The sequence below is a fragment of the Mustela nivalis genome (genome assembly GCF_964662115.1).
Source record: "Mustela nivalis genome assembly, chromosome: 17".
NCBI lineage: Eukaryota > Metazoa > Chordata > Mammalia > Carnivora > Mustelidae > Mustela > Mustela nivalis.
Genome location: NC_139036.1, coordinates 61,114,625 through 61,135,385, shown reverse-complemented (window position 1 = coordinate 61,135,385; position 20,761 = coordinate 61,114,625). Strand labels below are relative to the sequence as shown.

Genomic DNA, 20,761 nt, shown 5'->3' with positions numbered 1-20,761 from the left:
CGCGGGGTCTCGCGCGCGGGGTCCGGAGCGCGCGGGGGCGGCGCGGGCGGGGCCGTTGGGGGCGGTGCGGGCGGGGGGCGGGGCCGGGCGCGGGGCCCCACGTGTCCCGGCCGGGCGAGCCAATGGGCGCCCGGCGTTCGGAAAGATCGCCATATATGGACATGTTCTGGGGCCGCGCGCGCCGCCGGCTCGCGCGCGCGTCCCGCTTCGCTTAAATAGCGGCGGGGGAGGCCGCGCTCGGTCTCACTCGCCGCCGCCGGCCCTTGCTCCGCGCTCTCCTCCCGCTCGTCCTTCGCGTCCACCGCCGCCACCTCCGCCGGTAAGACGCCGGCCTGGCGCCGCGGGCCCTGGTCGCCGCACCGGGTGCGGGTGTCCGCACCACGCCTCCTGCCCGAGGGGCCCGGCCGGACGGCCCCGGGGTCGGCGGGCCCGGGCCTGCGCGGGGGGTGGGGGGGGCCGCCGGTGCACGGAGGGGCGCCGGCCGGGGGGACTGGGGGGGGCGGGGCGGGGCCGGCCGCAGTGCGGAGAGGCCGGGTCGCGCCGCCGCCCGAGGCCGGGTGCCGGGCGGTTACTCCCCGCGGAGCTCGGGGGCGGCGGGGGGCGGCGGACCCTCGCGGCCGGGCTCGGCTCACCGCACGGGTGTCCACGCAGACCGCAATGGAAGAGGAGATCGCCGCGCTCGTCATCGACAACGGCTCCGGCATGTGCAAGGCGGGCTTCGCTGGGGACGACGCCCCCCGGGCCGTGTTCCCGTCCATCGTCGGGCGACCCCGACACCAGGGCGTGATGGTGGGCATGGGCCAGAAGGACTCCTACGTGGGCGACGAGGCCCAGAGCAAGCGGGGCATCCTGACCCTGAAGTACCCCATCGAGCACGGCATCGTCACCAACTGGGACGACATGGAGAAGATCTGGCACCACACCTTCTACAACGAGCTGCGCGTGGCCCCGGAGGAGCACCCCGTGCTGCTGACCGAGGCCCCCCTGAACCCCAAAGCCAACCGCGAGAAGATGACCCAGGTAGGCGCTGCCCCATGCGACCACCGCCCATCTGTTTTCGTTAAACCATGTTCTGCTCAGCTTTATTTTCTGAAATTCAAGTATTTCTTTCGATATTTCCAGGGTTCTGTTCCTCTCCTGGCATTTCCTCCCTGAAGTCTCAAGGTTTCTTATTTGTGTTTCTGCCTGCAACCTTTTCTTTTCTCTACACATCACATTTGTGGCATGCTGCATGCAGCGTGTGAGCATGGGGGCGGCTCGGCGCCCCTGGCCCTGACTAAGGAGCCCCTTGCCTTCTCTCCAGATCATGTTCGAGACCTTCAACACCCCAGCCATGTACGTGGCCATCCAGGCTGTGCTGTCCCTGTACGCCTCTGGCCGCACCACTGGTATTGTCATGGACTCTGGGGACGGGGTCACCCACACTGTGCCCATCTACGAGGGGTATGCCCTGCCCCACGCCATCCTGCGTCTGGACCTGGCTGGCCGGGACCTGACGGACTACCTCATGAAGATCCTTACCGAGCGCGGCTACAGCTTCACCACCACCGCCGAGCGGGAAATCGTGCGTGACATCAAGGAGAAGCTCTGCTACGTCGCCCTGGACTTCGAGCAGGAGATGGCCACGGCCGCGTCCTCCTCCTCGCTGGAGAAGAGCTACGAGCTGCCCGACGGGCAGGTCATCACCATCGGCAACGAGCGGTTCCGCTGCCCGGAGGCGCTGTTCCAGCCTTCCTTCCTGGGTAGGTGTGGGGCAGCGGCGGGGCAGCAGGGCACCCCCCCCCCAGGCTGGGGAGGGCCGTGGGGTTGTGGGCGTGTGCCCTCTAACGGCGGGGCAGCAGGGCACCCCCCTCCCCGGAGGCTGGGGAGGGCCGTGGGGTTGTGGGCGTGTGCCCTCTAACGGAGACCTTTGTCTCAGGCATGGAGTCCTGCGGCATCCACGAGACCACCTTCAACTCCATCATGAAGTGTGACGTCGACATCCGGAAGGATCTCTACGCCAACACGGTGCTGTCCGGCGGGACCACCATGTACCCCGGCATCGCTGACCGGATGCAGAAGGAGATCACCGCTCTGGCGCCCAGCACGATGAAGATCAAGGTGAGTCCAGCGTGGCTGCGGGCTGGGGCTCCAAGGCCTCGCTGGGAAGCCGGCGGCCTGGACTCCAAGCCGCGTCCTCTGTCTTACAGATCATCGCGCCCCCCGAGCGCAAGTACTCGGTGTGGATCGGGGGCTCCATCCTGGCCTCGCTGTCCACCTTCCAGCAGATGTGGATCAGCAAGCAGGAGTACGACGAGTCGGGCCCCTCCATTGTCCACCGCAAATGCTTCTAAACGGACTGCGGGCAGATGCGTAGCACCTGCTGCATGAGCGAACCCGGAGTAGCAGTTGCCCCGGCAGATGTGCACACCTCATGCCGGCCTCATGAAACTGGAATCAGCCTTTGAAAAGAAATTTGTCCTTGAAGCTTGTATCTGATATCAGCACTGGATTGTAGAACTTGTTGCTGATCTTGACCTTGTATCCAAGTTAACTGTTCCCTTGGTATATGTTTAATACCCTGTACATATCTTTGATTTAAGCCCTTAGCACATGTGGCTCGGTCAGTTCGTGGCTGAGGTTGAGAACACGTTTATGGAAGAGAAATCCATTGATTGGAGAACCCGCAAGGCCGTGAGGTTCTTGATCTGTGCAGGGTATTAATGTGTAGGAGCTGCCTATTCCAGGATTGCTCTAGAGGCTGGCAAGAGTCCTGAACGAGTTGTCATTTCTGTCTTGCCGGTCTAACAGGGTTGGGAAGGTCCGAGCCTTAGGACCCACTTTCCTTTCTTACCCGATGTTTTCCTGCCAGAACACCGTGGGTTAATTGCCTTGAGTTGGAAAACGGTTTGCATTTACAACTGTAAATTTATTCATCCTTTTAATTTATGTAAGGTTTTTGTACACAATTCTCAATTCTTTAAGAGATGACAACAAATTTTTGGTTTTCTACTGTCATGTGAGAACATTAGGCCCCAGCAACGCGTCATTGTGTGAGGAAAATAAAAAAGTGCTGCAGTGAAGTCCGGTGGCCTCTGTGGGGGGGGCAGAGGGTGTGGAAGGGGACAGCTCCCTGCTTGGGGCTGGCCAACAGCCTGAGTCCTTCACGGTTTAAGGATCCAGGCTAGTGAGCAGCGTGGCATGGCTTGGGAACTGGGGAGCCTCAGTCCCGTGGGCCGGGTTCGTGTCCAGGGTTCCCAGCGGAGCGGAGACCAGAAGTGGGAGCTCTCTAGATGGGGATTTGGGGCCCTGCGGGGCTGGGTTCCCTCCGTGGGTGGGTGTTGTGGGACTTGGGTTCTTCCTTCCACAAGCTCTGCGGCAGCTGTGAAGGTCTTGAAACCACTGAGTCGCCGAAGCAGGGACTGGTGGTCCCCAGTGGTGGGAACGGGACCAACTTTACCTTGAAGACCCTTGTTTGTGCCCCTGGCCTCCGTTGAAGGTTTGGGGCTCCTACTGGGAGGCCTGAGTCCGTTTCTTCAGATTGAAAAGGGACCTACATGCAGGTTGGATCAAGGAAATGAGCCGCTGTTTTGAAAGAGGCTGCGGGCTGGGAGTGGGAGGCAGAGGGCAAGGGAGAGCGGAGCCCGGCCCGGGCCTTGATCCTGCAACCCTGAGACCTGAGCCAGAGGCTGGCGGAGGAGCCCGGCCCGGGCCTTGATCCTGCAACCCTGAGACCTGAGCCGAAGGCCGACGGAGTGGGACGCTTCGCCGACTGCTGCACAGGTGCTTCCAGGAAGGCAGGCAGGCTGGAGAACGCTCAGGGCTTTGGAAGGACTGACTGGAAAGGGTAAAGACACTGTGGGCTGACGGGCCTCTGCTGCTGGGAAGCAAGTTTCATCAGCAGGGAGGGGGGAGGGGCTCCCTAGGTCCCATCTCTCTGGGTTGGGGGGGTGGGCTCTGTCCGGCTTGGAGAGGGGGACCCAAGAGCTCACGACGGAAGGCTCTGGAGAGTCTCCTGTCAGCCAGGAGACTGGGGCCCCCCAGAGCCCCGGCCTCCATCGGGCTCTCCCCTCTTCGGGCACCACCCGCGGGAGCGTCCAGCACGACCCAACTACTTTCTCACCCTGTGTGGTTTCCCACTTTCCGTGGGAGCCAGGTCTGGTCTGTGGTGTGCGTGGGTCCCGGCAGTGGAGGAGAGAGGACTCCATGTGTGTTGGGTGGGGGAGCAGGGGACAACTCTGTCCTAGAGCCAGAAGAAGAAAGGGGGCCACCCCATCAGCCCTGTCCTGGCCCCGCCCTCCTGGTGTTGGGGCCGGTGGGCCAGTCCCTCTACTGTCCCCACACAGGAGAGTCGTGGCTTCTCCTCACGGGTATGAGGACACAGCGAGGCCCCGACACCCGAGTCAGTAAACCACCTGTCTGGCATTTCTCTCAGGAGCTCTGAGTCTACCAAGATGCTGAACTTTGAGAAAGGAGATGGGGCTTGGGATGACTTTTGAAAAACCAAAGCAAGACAAGGATAGTTTCTGCCTGCTTCTTCAGAAGAAAAGGGAGCTCTCTGCAAGGAAGGCCATCATCCACAAAGTCAGCAGAACTACCTGGGACGCAGCTCTTGTAAGTGGAGAATCAGGGACTTACCTCCAGACTGTGCACGGAGCCGTGAACCAAGACAGGGAGGAAAATCTGCAGACACGTGGGAGAACGCATGCGACCGGACAACTTGTAGAAGATGAAACCTCAGAGGCTAACGTTGTCTTAAATACCATTCAGTTTAATGAATGGAAGCTTCCGGAAGGGATGCCTCCTTGGAGAACTGCCTTGGCCACCTGGGGACTCAGAGCTACCCTGGTGTCCTGACAGGGAGGCAGAGGTGAAGGACTGCTGAGCGGGGCGGGAGGCTCGCGGGTGCCCAAGCTTTCTGCAGGGAAGGAGCGTCCCCACGCCCAGCAGGTGGTCAGTAACCGCTGGGACCTGGAGCCAGTGTCCCCAGGCAAGAGGTAGACATTGCATGCATCGGATGCAATTCCAAGTCCAAGGTCCATTCGTCTCTAACAGCCAGTGTTTCAGTAGAGGACAGAGACCATTTCAAGGGTTCGCACTAGAAAGGCTACGAGATGGCTTCCAGGACCGTTAGTAGTGAGAGGCCACAGACATCCAACTCAGTGAGCTTCCGTCTGGGAAGCGGGGGGCTGCTGCTGCTACACAGGGGTTCCCCACGGCTTCCTGCAGCGGGGCCGGCCTGCAGCCTCATACCCTGCTGCCCGGCGGCTCTTTCCTGCAGGAAGCTGCCCCTCTCTGGAGAGTTACACCTCCCGCCCCACTGATCATGGGCCATGGGACATGTTTTAGACAGTGATAGAGCTTGAGGAACTTAGGAAGCAGGGGGGAGCGGCCCTGCTCTCTTTCCCTTCTGCTCTGGGGCCACAGCATTCCAGAGAGGGGCTTCTCCATCAGTCTAGAGGCTGGAGAGATGCCACCAGAGCCAACCTGGATGGACATACAGGGTGAGCAAAAGAGAAATCCTTGTTGCTGGAAGTCAATGAGATTGTGGGGTCCGTTGTTACGCAGCATAACCGGGGCCCTCCTGCCTGATACAGCACCAGGTAGTGGGAGGGGTAGCCTCTGGAGCTGTGCCGTGCACCACCTGCGTGGCCATCCATGGGGCCCCTGCACAGCCCCGTCTGTGCCCTGTGCACCAGTCCCAACAGGTCCGTGCCTGCATTATTTGTCACCCTCCCTGGTCTATAGGATCGATCGATCGATCGATCGATCTATGCATTCCATCCATCCATCCATCCATCCATCCATCTGATGATTTTTTTTTTTGAAATTGTGGTAAAATATAAAACATGTAAATTTATGTTTTTTATAATAGCATCAAAAAGAATAAAATACGTGGAAATTAACTTTACCAAGGAGATGAAAGAATATAAACATTGCTAAAAGAAATATTAAAAGACATAAATAAGTGGAAATACCCCAAATCCATGAACTGTTAAGCAATATTGTTAGAATGTCAGCATTATCCAAAGTGATCTACAGATTTGGTGCAATTACTGTAAAAGTCCTAACGATGCTTTTTTGCAGAAGTAGAGAAGTCCGCCTAGAATTCATATGGACTCTCATAGCCCCAAAACGACCTTGAGAAAGAAGAAACTAGAGGACTCCCACTTCCTGATTTCAAAACCTCCCGAAGAGCCTAGTGACCAGTGCAGCGTGAACCGGTAGAGGCCAGAGCACAGGAGCAGGAGGAGCCCCGAAAGAAACCCTCACGCGTGTGGTCAAGTGGTGTCCAGCAGGAGCCAGGGCCTGCGAGTGGGGTAAGGACCGTCTTTCCGACAAACGGTGCTGGGAAACCAGGTGTCTACGTGCGGGAGAAGGAAGCCGGACGCTGACCTCATGCCGTATACAAGTGCTAGCCCCATACGGACCGAGGACCAAAATGTAAGACCCAGAAAACCACGGAAGGGGAGCCCCAAGGCATTGGGTGCGGCAGAGGTCCCCGGGTGTGACCCAGAGGCACAAGGTGACAGAAGGAAAAAGCAGACAAAAGGGACCTCCTGCGAGTCGTAGGATTCCGCACGACCGGACGCTCCGTGGGGGGCTCTGGCTGCTCCCGAGGCTGGTGGTCGAGGCTGGTGGTCGGGAGGCGTACAGCGCTCGGCCTTCTGCGTCCGCATCTCCCACTGTGCGCAGCGCCCTCCGGGCCCGCGCGGTGTAGCGGGGGTCAGCGTGTCCTTCCGGGAGTGGAGCTCCGTCTGGGTAGAGGGCCGTCCGTCTGTCTGCTCCCCTGCAGACAGACCTCTGAGCTTCTGGGAACCAAGCTGCAGGGAGCACAGCTGGGCTTCTTGTTCATTCGGGCCCGTGCCAAGAGGTGCGATCCCCGCTCTCACGGCAGTTCTAACTTTCTGGGGGGACCTCCCCCATCTGTGTGGCCGCGACTGGCTCACGGTCCCACCAGCCGCGCTCCTGGTTCCCCCGCACCCTCAGGGCAGTCGCCGTTTGCCGCTCTGTCGCCGGTGGCCCCGCGAGCAGGTGTGCCGCGGGCTCTTGGAGGGCGAGTGCAGTGGGCTCTCCGGGGCTCCCACCCCTCTCGCAGGGCTCGCCTCGTGCGCAGTAGGTGCCCAGGGCCTGTCGGACTCTCCTGAGCCCGCGGACTCGGCCCTGCCTCCAGGGCAGTGAGACAAAGCCCTCAGGAGACACTGGAGCTCAGAGTCCGGGCAGCAGAGCCAAAACAGGGCCTTGGCCGGGCCGGGCTGCTGGGGGAGCCTGTGGGCATCCGGGGCATGGAGGGTGTCAGGGCCGGCTAACACCCGAGCTTAGCTCGCTTACAGGATGCCGTGATCTCCAGAACCTACTGGCCAGTGGCCACGGAGGCCAGGCCGGGGAGGGGCCTGGAAGGGGCCTCTGTCTCCCCGGGCCCCAAGCTGAGCTCCACGCTCCCAGAGGCCTTTGCTCCCTCTGCCCCGACCCAGCCACAGCCTCGGCGCCCAGTGCGGCAGCAGACACCAGACGAAAGCCATGGCTGGGCCCTCCGCCCCCGGAGGGAGGTCTTGTCTGAGGGACAGAACAGAAAGGCCTTCTCTGTCCTCCTCCCGTGGGCTCTTCACAGCCGCTGGCTGTCCCCGACGCGGTGTCATCCGGGGTCCGGCCCAGCCTCGCTGGGGTGCCCGCCGTGGACTCCCCGGCCCGGGGTCTGCCCTGGCCCTGCCTGTTCCCTCCCTCTCCCCTAGCTTTGCTTTCCCCAAAGCAGAGGCTGATGGTAAGCCGGGATTCGGGGTGTGCCTGCCGGGGGCACTAGAGAAAGGCTGCATTTCTGAGACCCTCACTCAGGGACCCGGCTCCCAGGGAGGAGGGCGGGGCTCGGCTGTCCCAGGAGCAGGGGGCTCCGGAGGGCTGCGGGAGCCACCCGAGGGGCTGGACCTGTACCAGGCGAAGCCTCAGCCATGGTGAGCGCCCCAGGACTAGTCCAGCTCCTGCCCGGTGCACCCCCCGGCCCCAGCCTCCGACCCCCCCACACACCCACCCCTCATCCTTTGTGGAAACGGAGCGGCTGCCCGGTGAGGACAAGAGGCTCGGACCACACGCGCAGCCGGCTCCTGCGGACGAGCGCAGAGCCCAGGGCAGCGGAATTCAGATGTCCCCCCGACCCCCAGCCCGGGCCCAGCAGGGGTGGCTGCAGGGGCTGCGTCTCTCCCGCGGGACAAGGGGCCCGATGGGCCTGGAGGTGGGCCGGCCTCCCGCGCCCCGTCCTGCCTCCTCTGCTCTGGTGAAGAAACGCAGGCGGCCCCGCGGTGGGGCCGAGCGCCGCGTCATTCCCGGTGGCTCACAGGGACGCGGCGCTGCTCACCTCGGACTGGCCTGGGGACAGCCCCGTCGGCAGCCGCGGCCCGGAAAGGCCCCGTGGCTCCGGCCCGCGCCGCCCGAGCTGAGGGGCCGCCGCGCCTGGACACCGGCACTTCCGGCCGCACCTGAAAATGACAGTGTCTGAGCGCAAAGGGAAAGCCTTCGGGAGACTGGAGGGAAAGGGATTGGCAGAAGCGCCCCGGGAAAGCCGGGGGCACCGGCCGGGACCTTCGCCTCGTCCCTGCGCTCTGCGAAGGGCACGTTTCCGCGAACGGCCGCGCCGCGAGCGAGCCCGACCTTCCGTGCGTTCCTTTTCCTCCTTCCGTCTCTCCCTTCCTTCCTCTGTTCTCTTCTGAGTCGGCTCTCAACTTGGGAACAGTTCCAGATCGACAGAAGGGCCCAGAGACCGCGCAGAGCCCCCACCCCCGCCCGTGCCGTCCCCTGCGCGGCCCAAAGCAGGAGCGGGCCTGGCTCGCGGTCGGTAGCCGGAGTCCGCTCTGCTCAGGACTCCCTGGTTTTCCTGTCACACCCCCTCTCTCCGCCCCGGTCGTCCTGTCTCCCAGGCTCCTCGGGGCCGAGCCGTCTCTCACGTCCGGTTTTGGGGGGCCCGGCAATTCTTGGCGGGGGGGGGTTCTGGGGCCATCCCTCCGTCGGGACCGTGTGAGGACGGGCGACGGGTTTGGGGAGGAAGACCGCAGAGCTGAAGGGCCTTCTCCTCGCCTCACGTCAGGGGTCTCTGTTCTCAGTGGGACCCGTCACCGAGGACGGGGCCTTGACCCCGGGCTGGGGTGTGTTCATTCTCCCCAGTGTGTGTACTGTTCTCTCTGGAAGGACGTCACGCCGTGGAGCCCACACCCCGGGGTTGGGGGGGTCATGCCCCCCTTACACTTCACCCTCTGGGGTCGGGGGCCTCGACATGAACCCCTGTCCCCTGCGCGTGAGACCCGTGTGCTCCCCACTCACGCATTCGCTCGCGCGTCTACGACGGCGGGTGCCTCCGTGTCCGCGGGTGCGCCGGGTCGTCTCCCGCTGCCGCCTCACTCACTCCGTCGCTTCCGCTGCCCCATCGTTGGCCCCCGGGAGCCCATCCGGAGGGAGGCTCCGCTGCGGATTACTTCCCTGTCGCCACACGGAGCGTAGGTTCCCTGCCTCGGGCCCAAGTCCGCTGCGTCCCCGTGTCTTCCTGTTCTTGGAGGACGGTATTAGAGACCAAAGTCTGGGGGCTGGGTGTGCTCATTGCTACTGGGATGTCCTCACCGGCAGGCCCTCTCTGGTGACAGAGTGAGGAGGTGAATGTGTGCACATGACCCTGCACACACGCACGTACACACACGTTTCTATAGGCGGCCACCTGTGCTTCTTTTAAGGTAACCGTGAGCTCCCACTGCTGTTTCCACCTCTAACCCACACCACACGGATCGACCTACTCTGCCCCTTGCTTCTCTGTCAGCTCCCACTTTGACAATGCAAAACCCGACCCCAGCACCCACCACCCTCCGACACAATCACTCAGTCCCAGTGCACGGGACTTGCTTTCAGAATTCCTAATGGGGGGGCACCTGGGTGGCTCAGTGGTTAAAGCCTCTGCCTTCGGCTCAGGTCATGATCTCAGGGTCTTGGGATCGAGCCCCGCATTGGGCTCTCTGCTCAGCGGGGAGCCTGCTTCCTCCTCTCTCTCTGCCTGCCTCTCTGCCTGTTTGTGATCTCTGTCTGTCCAATAAATAAATAAAATCTTTGAAAAAAAAAAAAAGAATTCCTGATGGGTACTGACGGGAACAACTTGACCAACAGCAGTGCGGGTCCCATGACGTTCCTTCTGCCCTCCGTCTTACAGAGCCCGCTCATTCCACAGCGACCTGGCTCAGCCCTGTGTCCCCTCCCCTCCTCCTGGTGGCTTTGGATAGGCTCACTTCGTCTGCTCTAAAATTCTGTGGGTTTGGACAAATGCAGGTGTCATGGACCCATCACCACAGGGCGGTGAAGACAGTCTCCTCACCCTGAAGAAGGCTCTGTGCTCCATCTCCTCCGTCCCCACCCGCCTTCAATTCATTCCCCGGCAATCACCCGTCTATTTACTCTCTCTATCATTTTGCCTTTTCTAGAGGCCACGGTCATGGAGGCAACAGCATGGGGCCTTTCCGGAACGGCCGGTTGTACTTAGCCACATGCCCTTCAGGACCGCCCACATGTCTGTGTGGCTCAGGAGCTCCCTCCTTCCGTCGCACTTCGTGTATCCACGTGCCTGTCAAGGACATTTTGTTTGCTTCTGGGTTTTGGCAATTACTAATAAAGCATCTCTACGGAGCTTTTTGTCTGGACAGGGCTTTCAGATCAGGGGGACAAAACTTCTGCGGCATGAGCATGGGATTGAATGCTGACATTATTTTTATCTTTGTAAGAAACTGCCAAATTACCTTCCGAAGTGGCTGGACCGGTTTGCAGCCTTCCGGCCGGGAGGGACGGCTTCCCTGGGTCTCCTCGCCAGCAGCCCGGTGCTCTCATGTGAAAAACTGTGATAAGATACTCGTAACGTAGAACATGTCATCATGACCACTTTTAAGTGTTCAGTGGTGTTAAGTACATGGTGGTGCCACCGATCTTCAGAATTCTTCCCATTTTGAAAACTCAAACTTAACCCTGTCCCCTGCCCCCATTAAACGACAACTTGCACTTCCCTCCCCCAGCCCCTGGCACCCACCACCCTACTTTCTGTTTCTATGGCTCTAGGGACCTCGTATAGAAGATTTCTCATACAGTAACCTTTTGTGAGGGCTGATTTCACGCAGTAAAATGTCTTTAAGTTTCATCTCTATTGTAGCATGTGTTAGAATTTCCTTCCTTTTCAAGGATAAATAATGTTCTGTTGTGTGGAGGGACCCTGCTTTGTTGATCCATTCATTCCTAGATGACAGTCGCGCCACGTCACTGCCGGCTGTTGTGAATGTTGCTGCAGTGACCGTAGGTGTGCAAATATCTCCTTAAGACCTTGCTTTCAGGGGTGCCTGGGGGGCTCAGTCATTGGGCGTCTGCCTTTGGCTCAGGTCAGGATCCCAAGGTCCTGGGATCAAGCCCCGAGTCGGGATCCCTGCTCAGCGGGGAGCCTGCTTCCCCCTCTCTCTGCTGCCTCTCTGCCTGCTTGTGATCTCTCTGTGTCAAGTAAATAAATAAAAAATCTTTAGAAAAATATTTTATTTATTTATTTGACAGACAGGAATCACAAGTAGGCAGAGAGGCAGAGGGAGTTGGGGAAGCAGGCTCCCTGCTGAGCAGGAAGCCTGATGCAGGACTCGATCCCAGGACCCTGAGATCATGACCCAAGCTGAAGGCAGCCGCCCAACTGACTGGGCCACCCAGGCACCCAATTAATAAAAGTAAAAAAAATAAAAATAAAAAGACCTTGCTTTCATTTATTTTAGGTAAAGTGGAATTCAGGGCTATATATATGATAATTCTATTTTTAATATTTTTGAGGAGGTGACATGTCAGATTTTTAATTTAATCTTTAATATTAAAAATCCTTTTGAATTTATTATTTATTTATTTATTTGAGAGAAAGAGAAGGAGAGAGAGCGCACAAGCTGAGGGGAGAGGCAGAGAGGAAGAGAGAATCTCCCTGCTGAGCGCGGACCCGACTCTGGGTTCAGTCTCACAGCTCTGAGATCATGACCTGAACCAAAACCAAGAGTAGGATGTCTGACCAGCCGAGCCACCCAGGTGCCCCGGGTCCTTGTATTTTATTAGATTTAAGAGTTCTTTATATTTTTTGGAGACAAGACATTTATCAGATGTGTGACTTACGAACATTTTCTCCAAGTCTGTGTGTTATCTTTTCATTTTCTCAACAGTGTCCTTCACAGAGTAAAGGTTTTTAATTTTAATGAGGTCCAACTCATTTTTTCTTCTGTGCATCACGATTTTGGTGCTATGTCCAGAAAATCACATCCGAGGTTGTGTAGATTTTCTTCTATGTCTCTTCTAGAAGTCTGATATTTTTTGCATTTTACGTTTAAGCCTTGGGGTTAGGACTTCAACACTTGGATGTTGTGGAGACACAATCCAGCCCATAAAACCAGTGTTCCTGGCCTGGAGCTTTGTCAAAGTTATTGAGGTTTCCAGAGAGCTAGCTTCTGCGTTCATTGATTTTTCTCTATTATGTATTCATTTTCTATATCATTGATTTTTGCTATTTTCTTTGTTTTTCCTTCTATTTTGGATTTAATTTGTTCTTCTTTTTTCTAGGTCTTAAAATAGAGACATATATATTTGATTTCGGACCCTTATTATTTTTTAATATCAACATTGAAAACTATATCTACCCTCTAAGCTCTGTTCTGGTTTCATCTCCAAATTTTTGATACATTGTGTTTTCCATATCATTTGGTTAAACTATGTCCTAATTGCCCTTGTGATTTTATAATCGATGGGTTACTTAGGGATATGTTGTTAACTTCCAAATATTTTTAATTTTCCCAGAATTTTTTTATGGCTGTTTCTACTTTAATTCTGTAGAGATCAGAGAATATAATCTATGTAACTTCAATCCTTTTGAATTTATTAAAACTGGCGTTATAACCCAGAATTTGCTCAATCTTAATTTCTTTGGGGGGGCGGGGCAGGGGACGAGAGAGAAAGAATCTCGAGCAGATTCCAGGCCCAGCTGGGCTCCAGGTCACAGTCCTGAGATCACGACCTGACCCTGCCTGACCGAGCCACCCAGGGGCCCCAAACTTGTTTCATTTTCTAGGTACGCTTGGAAAGGACGTTCAGGGGATCTGCAGTCAGTAGAACATGCGACACTCAGAGTTGTGAGTTCAAGCCCCACGTGGGTGTGGAGCATACTTTTAAAAAATAATTAACTAATTAATTAAGAAAAAGGAAAATGATGCTCATTCTGCCATGTTGGGTACAGTGTTCTGTAAACATTAATTAGGTCAACGTTTGAGTGTTGATGTAGCTGGTTGGGCATACTATTTATTACCAATTTTTTTCCTTAATTGTCTTAATTTGTTTTTGTTTTTGTTAAGATTCTATTTATTTCAGGGGCGCCTGGGTGGCTCAGTGGGTTAAAGCCTCTGCCTTCGGCTCAGGTCATGGTCTCAGGGTCCTGGGATCGAGTCCCGCATCGGGCTCTCTGCTCGGCAGGGAGCCTGCTTCCCTCTCTCTCTCTCTCTGCCTACCTCTCCATCTACTTGTGATTTCTCTCTGTCAAATAAAAAAAAAAAATCTTTATAAAAAATAAAAAATTTACCAAAACCCTTAAGGGAACGTCTGTGCATATTTCCGGAGCTTGTCCTCTGCACAGCTACTTCCGCTCGTTCCAAGCCTCTCCCAAGCCCAGTGTCCGTGGCTCAGTCCAGAGAGCACCTCCCAGCAGAAAGGCAAGAGAGCTGTAGGCCCTGCGTCTTCGCCTTTCTTCTCTTAGGGATCTCACAGTCCTGGGCAGTCTATGGTCCAATGTCTTCCAAAAGTTGCTGCGTATTTTCTTTTCTTTCCAGTGCCCTGGTTGCTGATGGCAGGACGACACACCCCAAGCCAGTCACCCCGCGGTGACCAGACACCGGAGTGCCCTCTGTGCTTCGCGAGGCACATGTTAACCTATTTTCAGGATATTTAGGATTTAAAGGACACATTCCTCCAGGATCTGACTTTCCTTCTATCCGCACGCGAGTGACTTCCACGCCCACACACGCGGGGCACCTTCTTTGTGGCTGGGCGGTGTTGGGCCGTGGAAACCCACCGTCCGCCGCCGCTCCCCGATGGTTCCGAGGCGGCTCTAAGTTTCTATCACACACAACGTACTGGAGGCAATTCCCGGTTCTGCAACTTTATGAGCTTGTCTGGCCGTGTCCACTCGTCCGACCCTCTCAGCCAGCCAAGCTGGAGCTTGCTCCAAGGGCGTTGACATTTGAGGACTTCACCTAATTTTCGGGGAGAAATTTCTGCTAAAATGGGGAGCTTCTTCGGCGCCTTCTGCCAACGAAGCGAACAGCAGGCCGGCCTCGGGGGCTGGGCTCGGTGAATCACGCGTCCCCGCGCTTTGCCCAGACAGCCACGGGCACGTGAGCGTGTCCCCGGGTGATCACATACTCGCGAACGTGTCTCGCCGGACAAGTCAGCTGCCCCCGCGGGCTAGGGTTAAAAGCCACCTCGCTGTGATGGCCTGAGCGGTAGAAGCTCCCTGCGCGCCCGCCACCATCCTCGAGGGAGGCTCCCCCAGGTGACGCTCCTGGGCCCATCTGTGGGCTCTTCGTACGTGTCCCCAAACTGCTTTCCACTATGTCGTGCCGACTCACCGCCCCTAGGTTCCTCCTTGTCCCCTAAGGTCAGTGGCTCAGGCTCCGGCAACTGGGTCATCCTCTCCCTGAGTCACAGCCCTGGACGCGGCTGACGGCAGGGGTGGCCGTGGGCCCCGTGAGCTCCCGGCATGTGGCACTGGTTGCATTTTGCTGTGTTGAGGTGGCTGGAGCCAGCGGCGGCCGCGGGACCGTAGACTTCCCGACCAGCTGCGTGTTCTTGATCCTGTCCCCGCCACCGCGGCTCACCTGTGAGCCTTCCGATCCCTAATGAAAAACTTAGCTCCTCCGCCCGGGGCGCGTGGCTGGCTCAGGAGGGCTGAGCGGTTGACTCTTGGTCTAGGTTCAGGTCATGGTCTCAGGGTCTGGGATGGAGCCCCGTGTCAGGTTCTGTGCTCAGTGGGCAGTCTCTCTCCCTCCGCCCCTGCCCCCTGGTCACACGCGCACGTGCTCTCTCTGACTCTTAAAGAAATAAATGCATCTTTTAAAAAATCCTTCTTCCAGGGCTCCTGGCTGGCTCTGTTGGTGAGCACGAAGACTCCGGATCTTGGGGCTGTGAGTTCGAGATCCATGTTGGGTGTAGAGATGACCTGAAAATAACATCTTTTTTTTTCTTTTTTTAAAGTTTTTATTTATTTAACAGAGAGAGATCACAAGTAGGCAGAGAGACAGGCAGAGGAAGGAGGAAAGCAGGCTCCCTGCTGAGCAGAGAGCCCAATGCGGGGCTCGATTCCAGGGCCCTGGGAGCATGACCTGAGCCGAAGGCAGAGGCTTAACCCACTGAGCCACCCCGGTGCCCCAGAATTTTTTAAAGATTTTATTTCTTTATTTGAGAACGAGAGTGAGAAGAGAACATGATGGGGAGAGGGTCAGCGGGAGAAGCAGACCCCCCCCCCACTGAGCAGGGAACCCCAGCCAGGACTCAATCCGGGGACTCCAGAATCATGACCTGAGCCAAAGGCAATTGCTTAACCCACTGAGTCACCTGGGCACCCCAATGAGTCAAATCCTTAAAATACATAAATAAATAGGAGACGCGTGACTGGGCCTGCATCTTCCTCCTTTCTTTTCTTCTCCCCCACCCCCAACAGCCGACTGTGGGGTGGGCTGTGAGCCACGGTTGACATTCCAGCAGCCACCTAGCAAACCGTGAGGACAAAACGCGGGCCAGCTGCTCGCCGTGTTGGAGCGGAGGGCAGAGGGGTGCGGTCCTGGACGCGGACGGCCCCGCCTCCTGATTTCAGGCGAAACCCAGGTCACAGGAGAAAAACCAGCCCCGCCGCCTCCTTCCCGTTCACCGGGCACTGCCCCGCCTGCGGCTGACTTGGTGCCCGACCCGACGCCCTCACACCTGCCTCTGCAGATCCACGCGTATTCACAGAGCGCTTGAGGGCTTACAAAGGCTCACCCTGGGGCACTCCAGAGTCATTTCGGGATATGTCCTCAGTCGGGATTCTTGCCGACAGCCACAGACACCCAACCTTGAGAAACAAAGTGCCAGACAGTTTGCTGGATGAGACCGGGCAGCCCACAGAAGCCTCTGGAAGACAGAGGGCCTTTCCCAGGGAGCAGGAAGGACCCCAAGGAAGCAGGCGCTCAGCCCGGGGGGCCTGGTGAGGTCCCGTCGTGTGGTCTCCTGGCGCCCCGGCCCAGATGCCTCAAGTGCATCCTCAAGGCCACTGAAGGAGGCTGAGGGCCGTGTCTAGGGAGGGAGTGTGGCTCTTCGGCTGGGATTCTTCTGGAAACCGTTCTGGGATGCCTCCTTCAGACTCGGATGGCCTCACCTTGTCCGGTGTAGACAAGTAATTCTCTTGGACATTTTCCAGATTTATTTATATCGTAAATATTAATGTGCTGAAAACAAATCCCTTTTTCTGACTCCCACAGATTTTGCCTATCTTGGTGATTTAGGCAAAAAAATGATCCAAACTGTCCGGCCCAAGGGAAGGTCAGCGCCCCAACCCCTGCCCCTGTCCTGAGCCCCCCCGTCCCCATGGGAGGCATGGACAAGAGAGGTCAGGGGCCAGGCCCTGCTGCCTGCTGGGGGCCTCGTGGACCGATGGGTGTCCGCCGCTGTGGACTAACGAGCCGGCCGCCAGGACAGCACCAGCTCTGACGACACCGCCTGGGGAATGGCCCGCAGCCCAACTGCGGGGCGTCGGGGAGACCGGCACGGGCCTTCCGCGCTGGGGCCCCATGACATCAGCCATCCAGGGTCGGGAGATAATTTGTCAGCTCTCTGCCCCACGTGGCCCCTGTGGAAATCAAAGAAGCAGTCTCGCCCGTTTTTAGAGATAAATTAAATGCATCAGTATGAGGAAGTCAGACAGCGAGGCGGAGGGGAGAGGGTGGGTGGAGCCGTGATTTATCGGCTCTTTTTTTTTTTTTTAATTTATTTGACAGAGAGAGATTACAAGTAGGCAGAGAGAGAGAGGAGGAAGCAGGCTCCCTGCTGAGCAGAGAGCCCAAAGTGGGACTCGATCCCAGGACCCTGAGATCATGACCTGAGCCAAAGGCAGCGGCTTAACCCACTGAGCCACCCAGGCGCCCCTTATCGGCTCTTTAATAAGCATTTCTGGGGCTGCCCTGGCGGCCTCCCGCCCAGAGCCCGGTGCCCGGGAGCCTCTCCACTGAGGTCACGAGTGGGGCTCCCACTGCGACCTGCCACTCGCCGGCGAGAGGCTCATCTCCCAGCTGCTGTCCCGGAGCATCAATACGAAACGGCGCTGGAGCTGGTGGGGAAGGAGCGAGGGGTGGGCAGGATGGGGCCGTGGCGCGGATCGGTCACCCCAGCTACCTGGGACCAGCCCCTGCAGCCACAGTGCCACACCCGGGAGTCAGCAGCCCAGGAGCCAGAGGCCGCCCGAGGGGGAGGACGCCCTCTGGTCCTCAGCGGGGCCCCTGCCCTCCCCGCCTTTGCCCTGCACCCACCTTGTCGTGCCTGCGTCTGCTAGGTGAGAAAGGACACCTGGCAGCTGCTGGAGCCGGGGGGGCGTCGGTCAGCTCCGCTGGGGTCACGGCAGAAGATCTGCTCCCAGCCATGGCCTCCATCTTATTGAAGTGCTGCGAGTTTTCCTAACAGAGGCGCTCTGATGTGTTGAGAATGTCCGCGTTTGGTCGTGTATGTGATACAAAGCAGCCCCGCTTGCTGCTGCGTACTGGTTCTGGGGTGGGGCTGCTGGGAGGGTCGGCCTTGATCTGAAAGGTGGCCTACAGACGTATGGTGGGTTCATTGTCAACCAATACTTAGGGAGGGCCCCCTTCTCAGGATACGGCTGCAAACACAATGGGCAGAAAGAACTCACATCCTCGTGAGGGAAACGGACTTAAAAGCCAGGAAACTGCAGCGTGGGGGGCGGGATGCAAGCTTCGGAGGAAAAGCGGGGGGGGGGGTGTGAAAGCTGGAGCAGGGGCTGGAGAAGGCCCCTCTGAGCAAAGATTTGAAGGAGGGGGGCACCTAGATGGAAGGGGAGAGAGAGGTCCCCAGAAGCACGGACACTGCAAAAGCCCTGGGGTGAGAGCAGGCCTGGGTATATTCCAGGGACCACAGGACGGGGTGTGTGTGTGTGTGTGTGTGTGTGTGTGTGTGTACCTGGAGCTTGAGCGCCTGGGGCCATGAGGTGGTCAGGGCCAGAACAGGGAAGTGGTCTGATGAAATGGGGCTGTGAGGGGCGCCTGGGTGGCTCAGTGGGTTAAGCCTCTGTCTTCCGCTCTGGTCATGATCTCAGCGTCCTGGGATCGAGCCCTGCAATGGGCTCTCTGCTCAGCAGGGAGCCTGCTTCCCTCTCTCTCTCTGCCTACTTGTGATCTCTATTAAATAAATAAGCAAAATCTTAAAAAAAAAGAAAGAAAGAAAAGAAAAGAAATAAAAGAAATGGGGCTGAGTTCCTGGGAGGACTTTGACTTCTCCTGAGAGCTTCGTGGGGAGTCCCCAACTCTCTAGCAGTGCAGTGTGGACAGCAGAGCCTGATTCCCAGTTTGGGTTAAGAGCACTGAGGCTGGGAGCCGGGTGACTCACAGAGGTTTACCTCCGCAGCCCTGAGGCCACCAGCCCCTCTGAGGCCCTCCCTGTCTGCCTGCCCTGTCCTCACTCCCTGTCAGGACCTGGGGCTCCTGAAGCCATCCAGGGGAGCAGAGGGCCCAGCCCATTGGACATGCCCCCATGCCCCCAGGACCGTGCAACAGAGAGGAGAGGGAAAAGGGGATGGGGTGGTGCTTGCCCCCAAGGGTGGCCCCCCACTGTGCACAGCGAGAGGTGTTATGGGCCCATGCTCCTCCCCAAAGTGCTCTCTGCACGGAGCTGGGCTCCCCGGAAGAGTGAGGCACCTGCTTGGCCCTGTCACTCAGCCCATTCCCCTTCCTGGAGGCCCGGGGCTCTCCCTCTGTGGCTGGATCCCAGGCAGGGGGCAGGGGGCAGAGGGCAGGGGTTTTCTCTGGCCTTCGGCCTTTGTGTAGAGCCTCCCAGGCCACCTGGGCAGGCCCGAGGAGGGGACGGGGGCCGGCTCCCGCCAGAGGCCCGGCTCCCGAGACAAGGGCAAGGTCCTGTCCGGGAGGTCCAGGGTCCCCGCCGGCCTTTGGAACCTGGCAGGAGGGCTCTCCGCGGAGGGCCGGGCGCCCTCGATTTGACTAGTTTCCCCTGAAGCAGAGCTGACCTAACGGAAATTCTCCCAAAGCCTCTCCACTGGGCTCTGGGGCTGGGGCAGGGGGAGGCGAGCGGAGGCGGGCACCGGGGAGGGCGAGGCCGGCCCGCCCTGCCGGGGCCCCCGCCGCAGCGGCCTCGCGGCCCGGGGACGCCTTTGTCTCGCAGATGCGCGGCCAGATGCCGCCCAGCGCGCCCCGAGAGCCGTCTCGCCCGTCCCGCGCCTCCCCTTTGTGCGGCGCGCGGACGCCCGCCGGGTGAGGACGCCGCGGCGACCCGGCGCTTCCTCCTCCCGGTCCTGGGTGGAGGGTCCGCCCGCCCGGGGCCGACGAGGGGCGGGCGAGCACCGACGCGGGGGCACCCGGCGAGGCCGGCGCGGGGGGGGGGGCGCCCAGGCTTCTAGAGGCGGCCCGCAGCGAAGCCCGCGCGGGAACCCGGGTCGGACGGGGGCGGGGCCGCAGTGGGTCCAGTGCGCACGCGCCCGCAGCCCCGCCCACCGCGCTCCCACTGGGCGCTGGGCCGCCTCCCTCGCGCGATTGGCCCGGGCTGTCGCGCTGTCGGCCAATGGACGCGCGGTTCCTGGCGGGCCGCGCGGCGGGGGCGGGGCCGGCGCCGGAGCGGGGGGGCGGGGGCGGCGGGGCCCCTCCGGGAACGCTCGGCTGCGGTCCGGCAGTGGGCGCCGTGAGCCCGCGATCGAGGCCGCGCCTCCTCCCCCTCCGTAGCGGGCCCGTGCATGGGGCGGTGGTCTGGCAGACCGGAAGGCGCCGGGGGCGCCCTCGCACGGTGTCGCGATGTCACGGCGGCCCGCGCCGCCTCTGCTCGCCCCCCGCCCCGCTCCCGCGCATCCCAAAGCCACGAGCCCACCCCCGCGGACAGCAGCGGCGTCCCTGACGGTCGGCGGGGGTGGGGCTGGCGGTGACCGGTCGTCGGCCCCCGACCAGCCGCCGTCAGTGGGCACAGAGTAGCGAAGGAGAAGGTCGCTTTCGGGGGCGCCGGGGCTCGTCGGTGCAGCGTCTGCCGTCGGCTCGGGTCGCGCTCCCGGGGTCCTGCGACTGGGCCCGCACGGGACTCCCTGCGCCGCGGGCAGCGGCCGCCCCCTTCCGCCTGCCTCCGCCCGGCCCCCGCACAGGCCCCGCTCTCGGCTCGCGCGCCCAGACGTCTGAGAAAGCGGGTCCCGCCCTGTAGCCCTCGGGCCGCTGCGGCGACAGCCCCGGGCGGAGGGACGCGGCGGTGGGACGTGGGAGCGCGCGGCCGTGCGGGGCTGGCGCGCCGCGTCCCGCACCGCCCCAGCCGGACGAGGGGGGACAGCGCAGGCGTCCGCGAGCCCCGGCACAGGGGAAGCGCGCGGCGGAGTGTCCCCGCCCGAGGGAGGCCGCTCGGACCCGCGGCCGCACGGGGATCCCGCGGCGGCGCTCACGGACGCGGCCAGCGCAGGGCAGGGCGAGCTTGCGGGACCGCACCCCGCCCCGCGGTGCGCCCCCGCGGGTCCCGAGAGGCCGCGCGG

At 59.8% G+C, this 20,761-nt stretch overlaps 1 protein-coding gene and 2 long non-coding RNA genes across 3 annotated transcripts in view; 1 reads left to right on the top strand and 2 right to left on the bottom strand.

Moving 5' to 3' along the window:
* The window catches only part of LOC309850933, a 1,194,231-nt gene that overhangs the window by 127,324 nt on the left and 1,046,146 nt on the right, over positions 1–20,761 (bottom strand). The gene's annotated exons all lie outside the window — the stretch shown is intronic.
* On the top strand, positions 174–3,062 carry ACTG1 (actin gamma 1). The gene is made up of 5 exons (XM_082705501.1): positions 174–319; positions 652–1,020; positions 1,304–1,742; positions 1,919–2,100; positions 2,190–3,062. Exons 2-5 carry the CDS (start codon positions 658–660, stop codon positions 2,331–2,333), a joined length of 1,128 nt encoding a protein of 375 aa, XP_082561627.1. The 5' UTR covers positions 174–319; positions 652–657; the 3' UTR covers positions 2,334–3,062.
* LOC309851468 lies at positions 17,176–18,331 on the bottom strand. The gene is made up of 3 exons (XR_014304787.1): positions 18,211–18,331; positions 17,550–17,828; positions 17,176–17,350 (listed from the first exon to the last, which is right to left on the bottom strand). It is a non-coding gene; the product is annotated as an uncharacterized lncRNA (long non-coding RNA).

Bases quoted from the DNA above. Each gene is read 5' to 3' on its own strand.
- ACTG1 (XM_082705501.1), top strand. From the start codon at position 658: ATGGAAGAGGAGATCGCCGCGCTCGTCATCGACAACGGCTCCGGCATG. The intron at 1,021-1,303 runs GTAGGCGCTGCC...CCTTCTCTCCAG, and splicing joins ACCGCGAGAAGATGACCCAG to ATCATGTTCGAGACCTTCAA. The intron at 2,101-2,189 runs GTGAGTCCAGCG...TCTGTCTTACAG, and splicing joins CCAGCACGATGAAGATCAAG to ATCATCGCGCCCCCCGAGCG.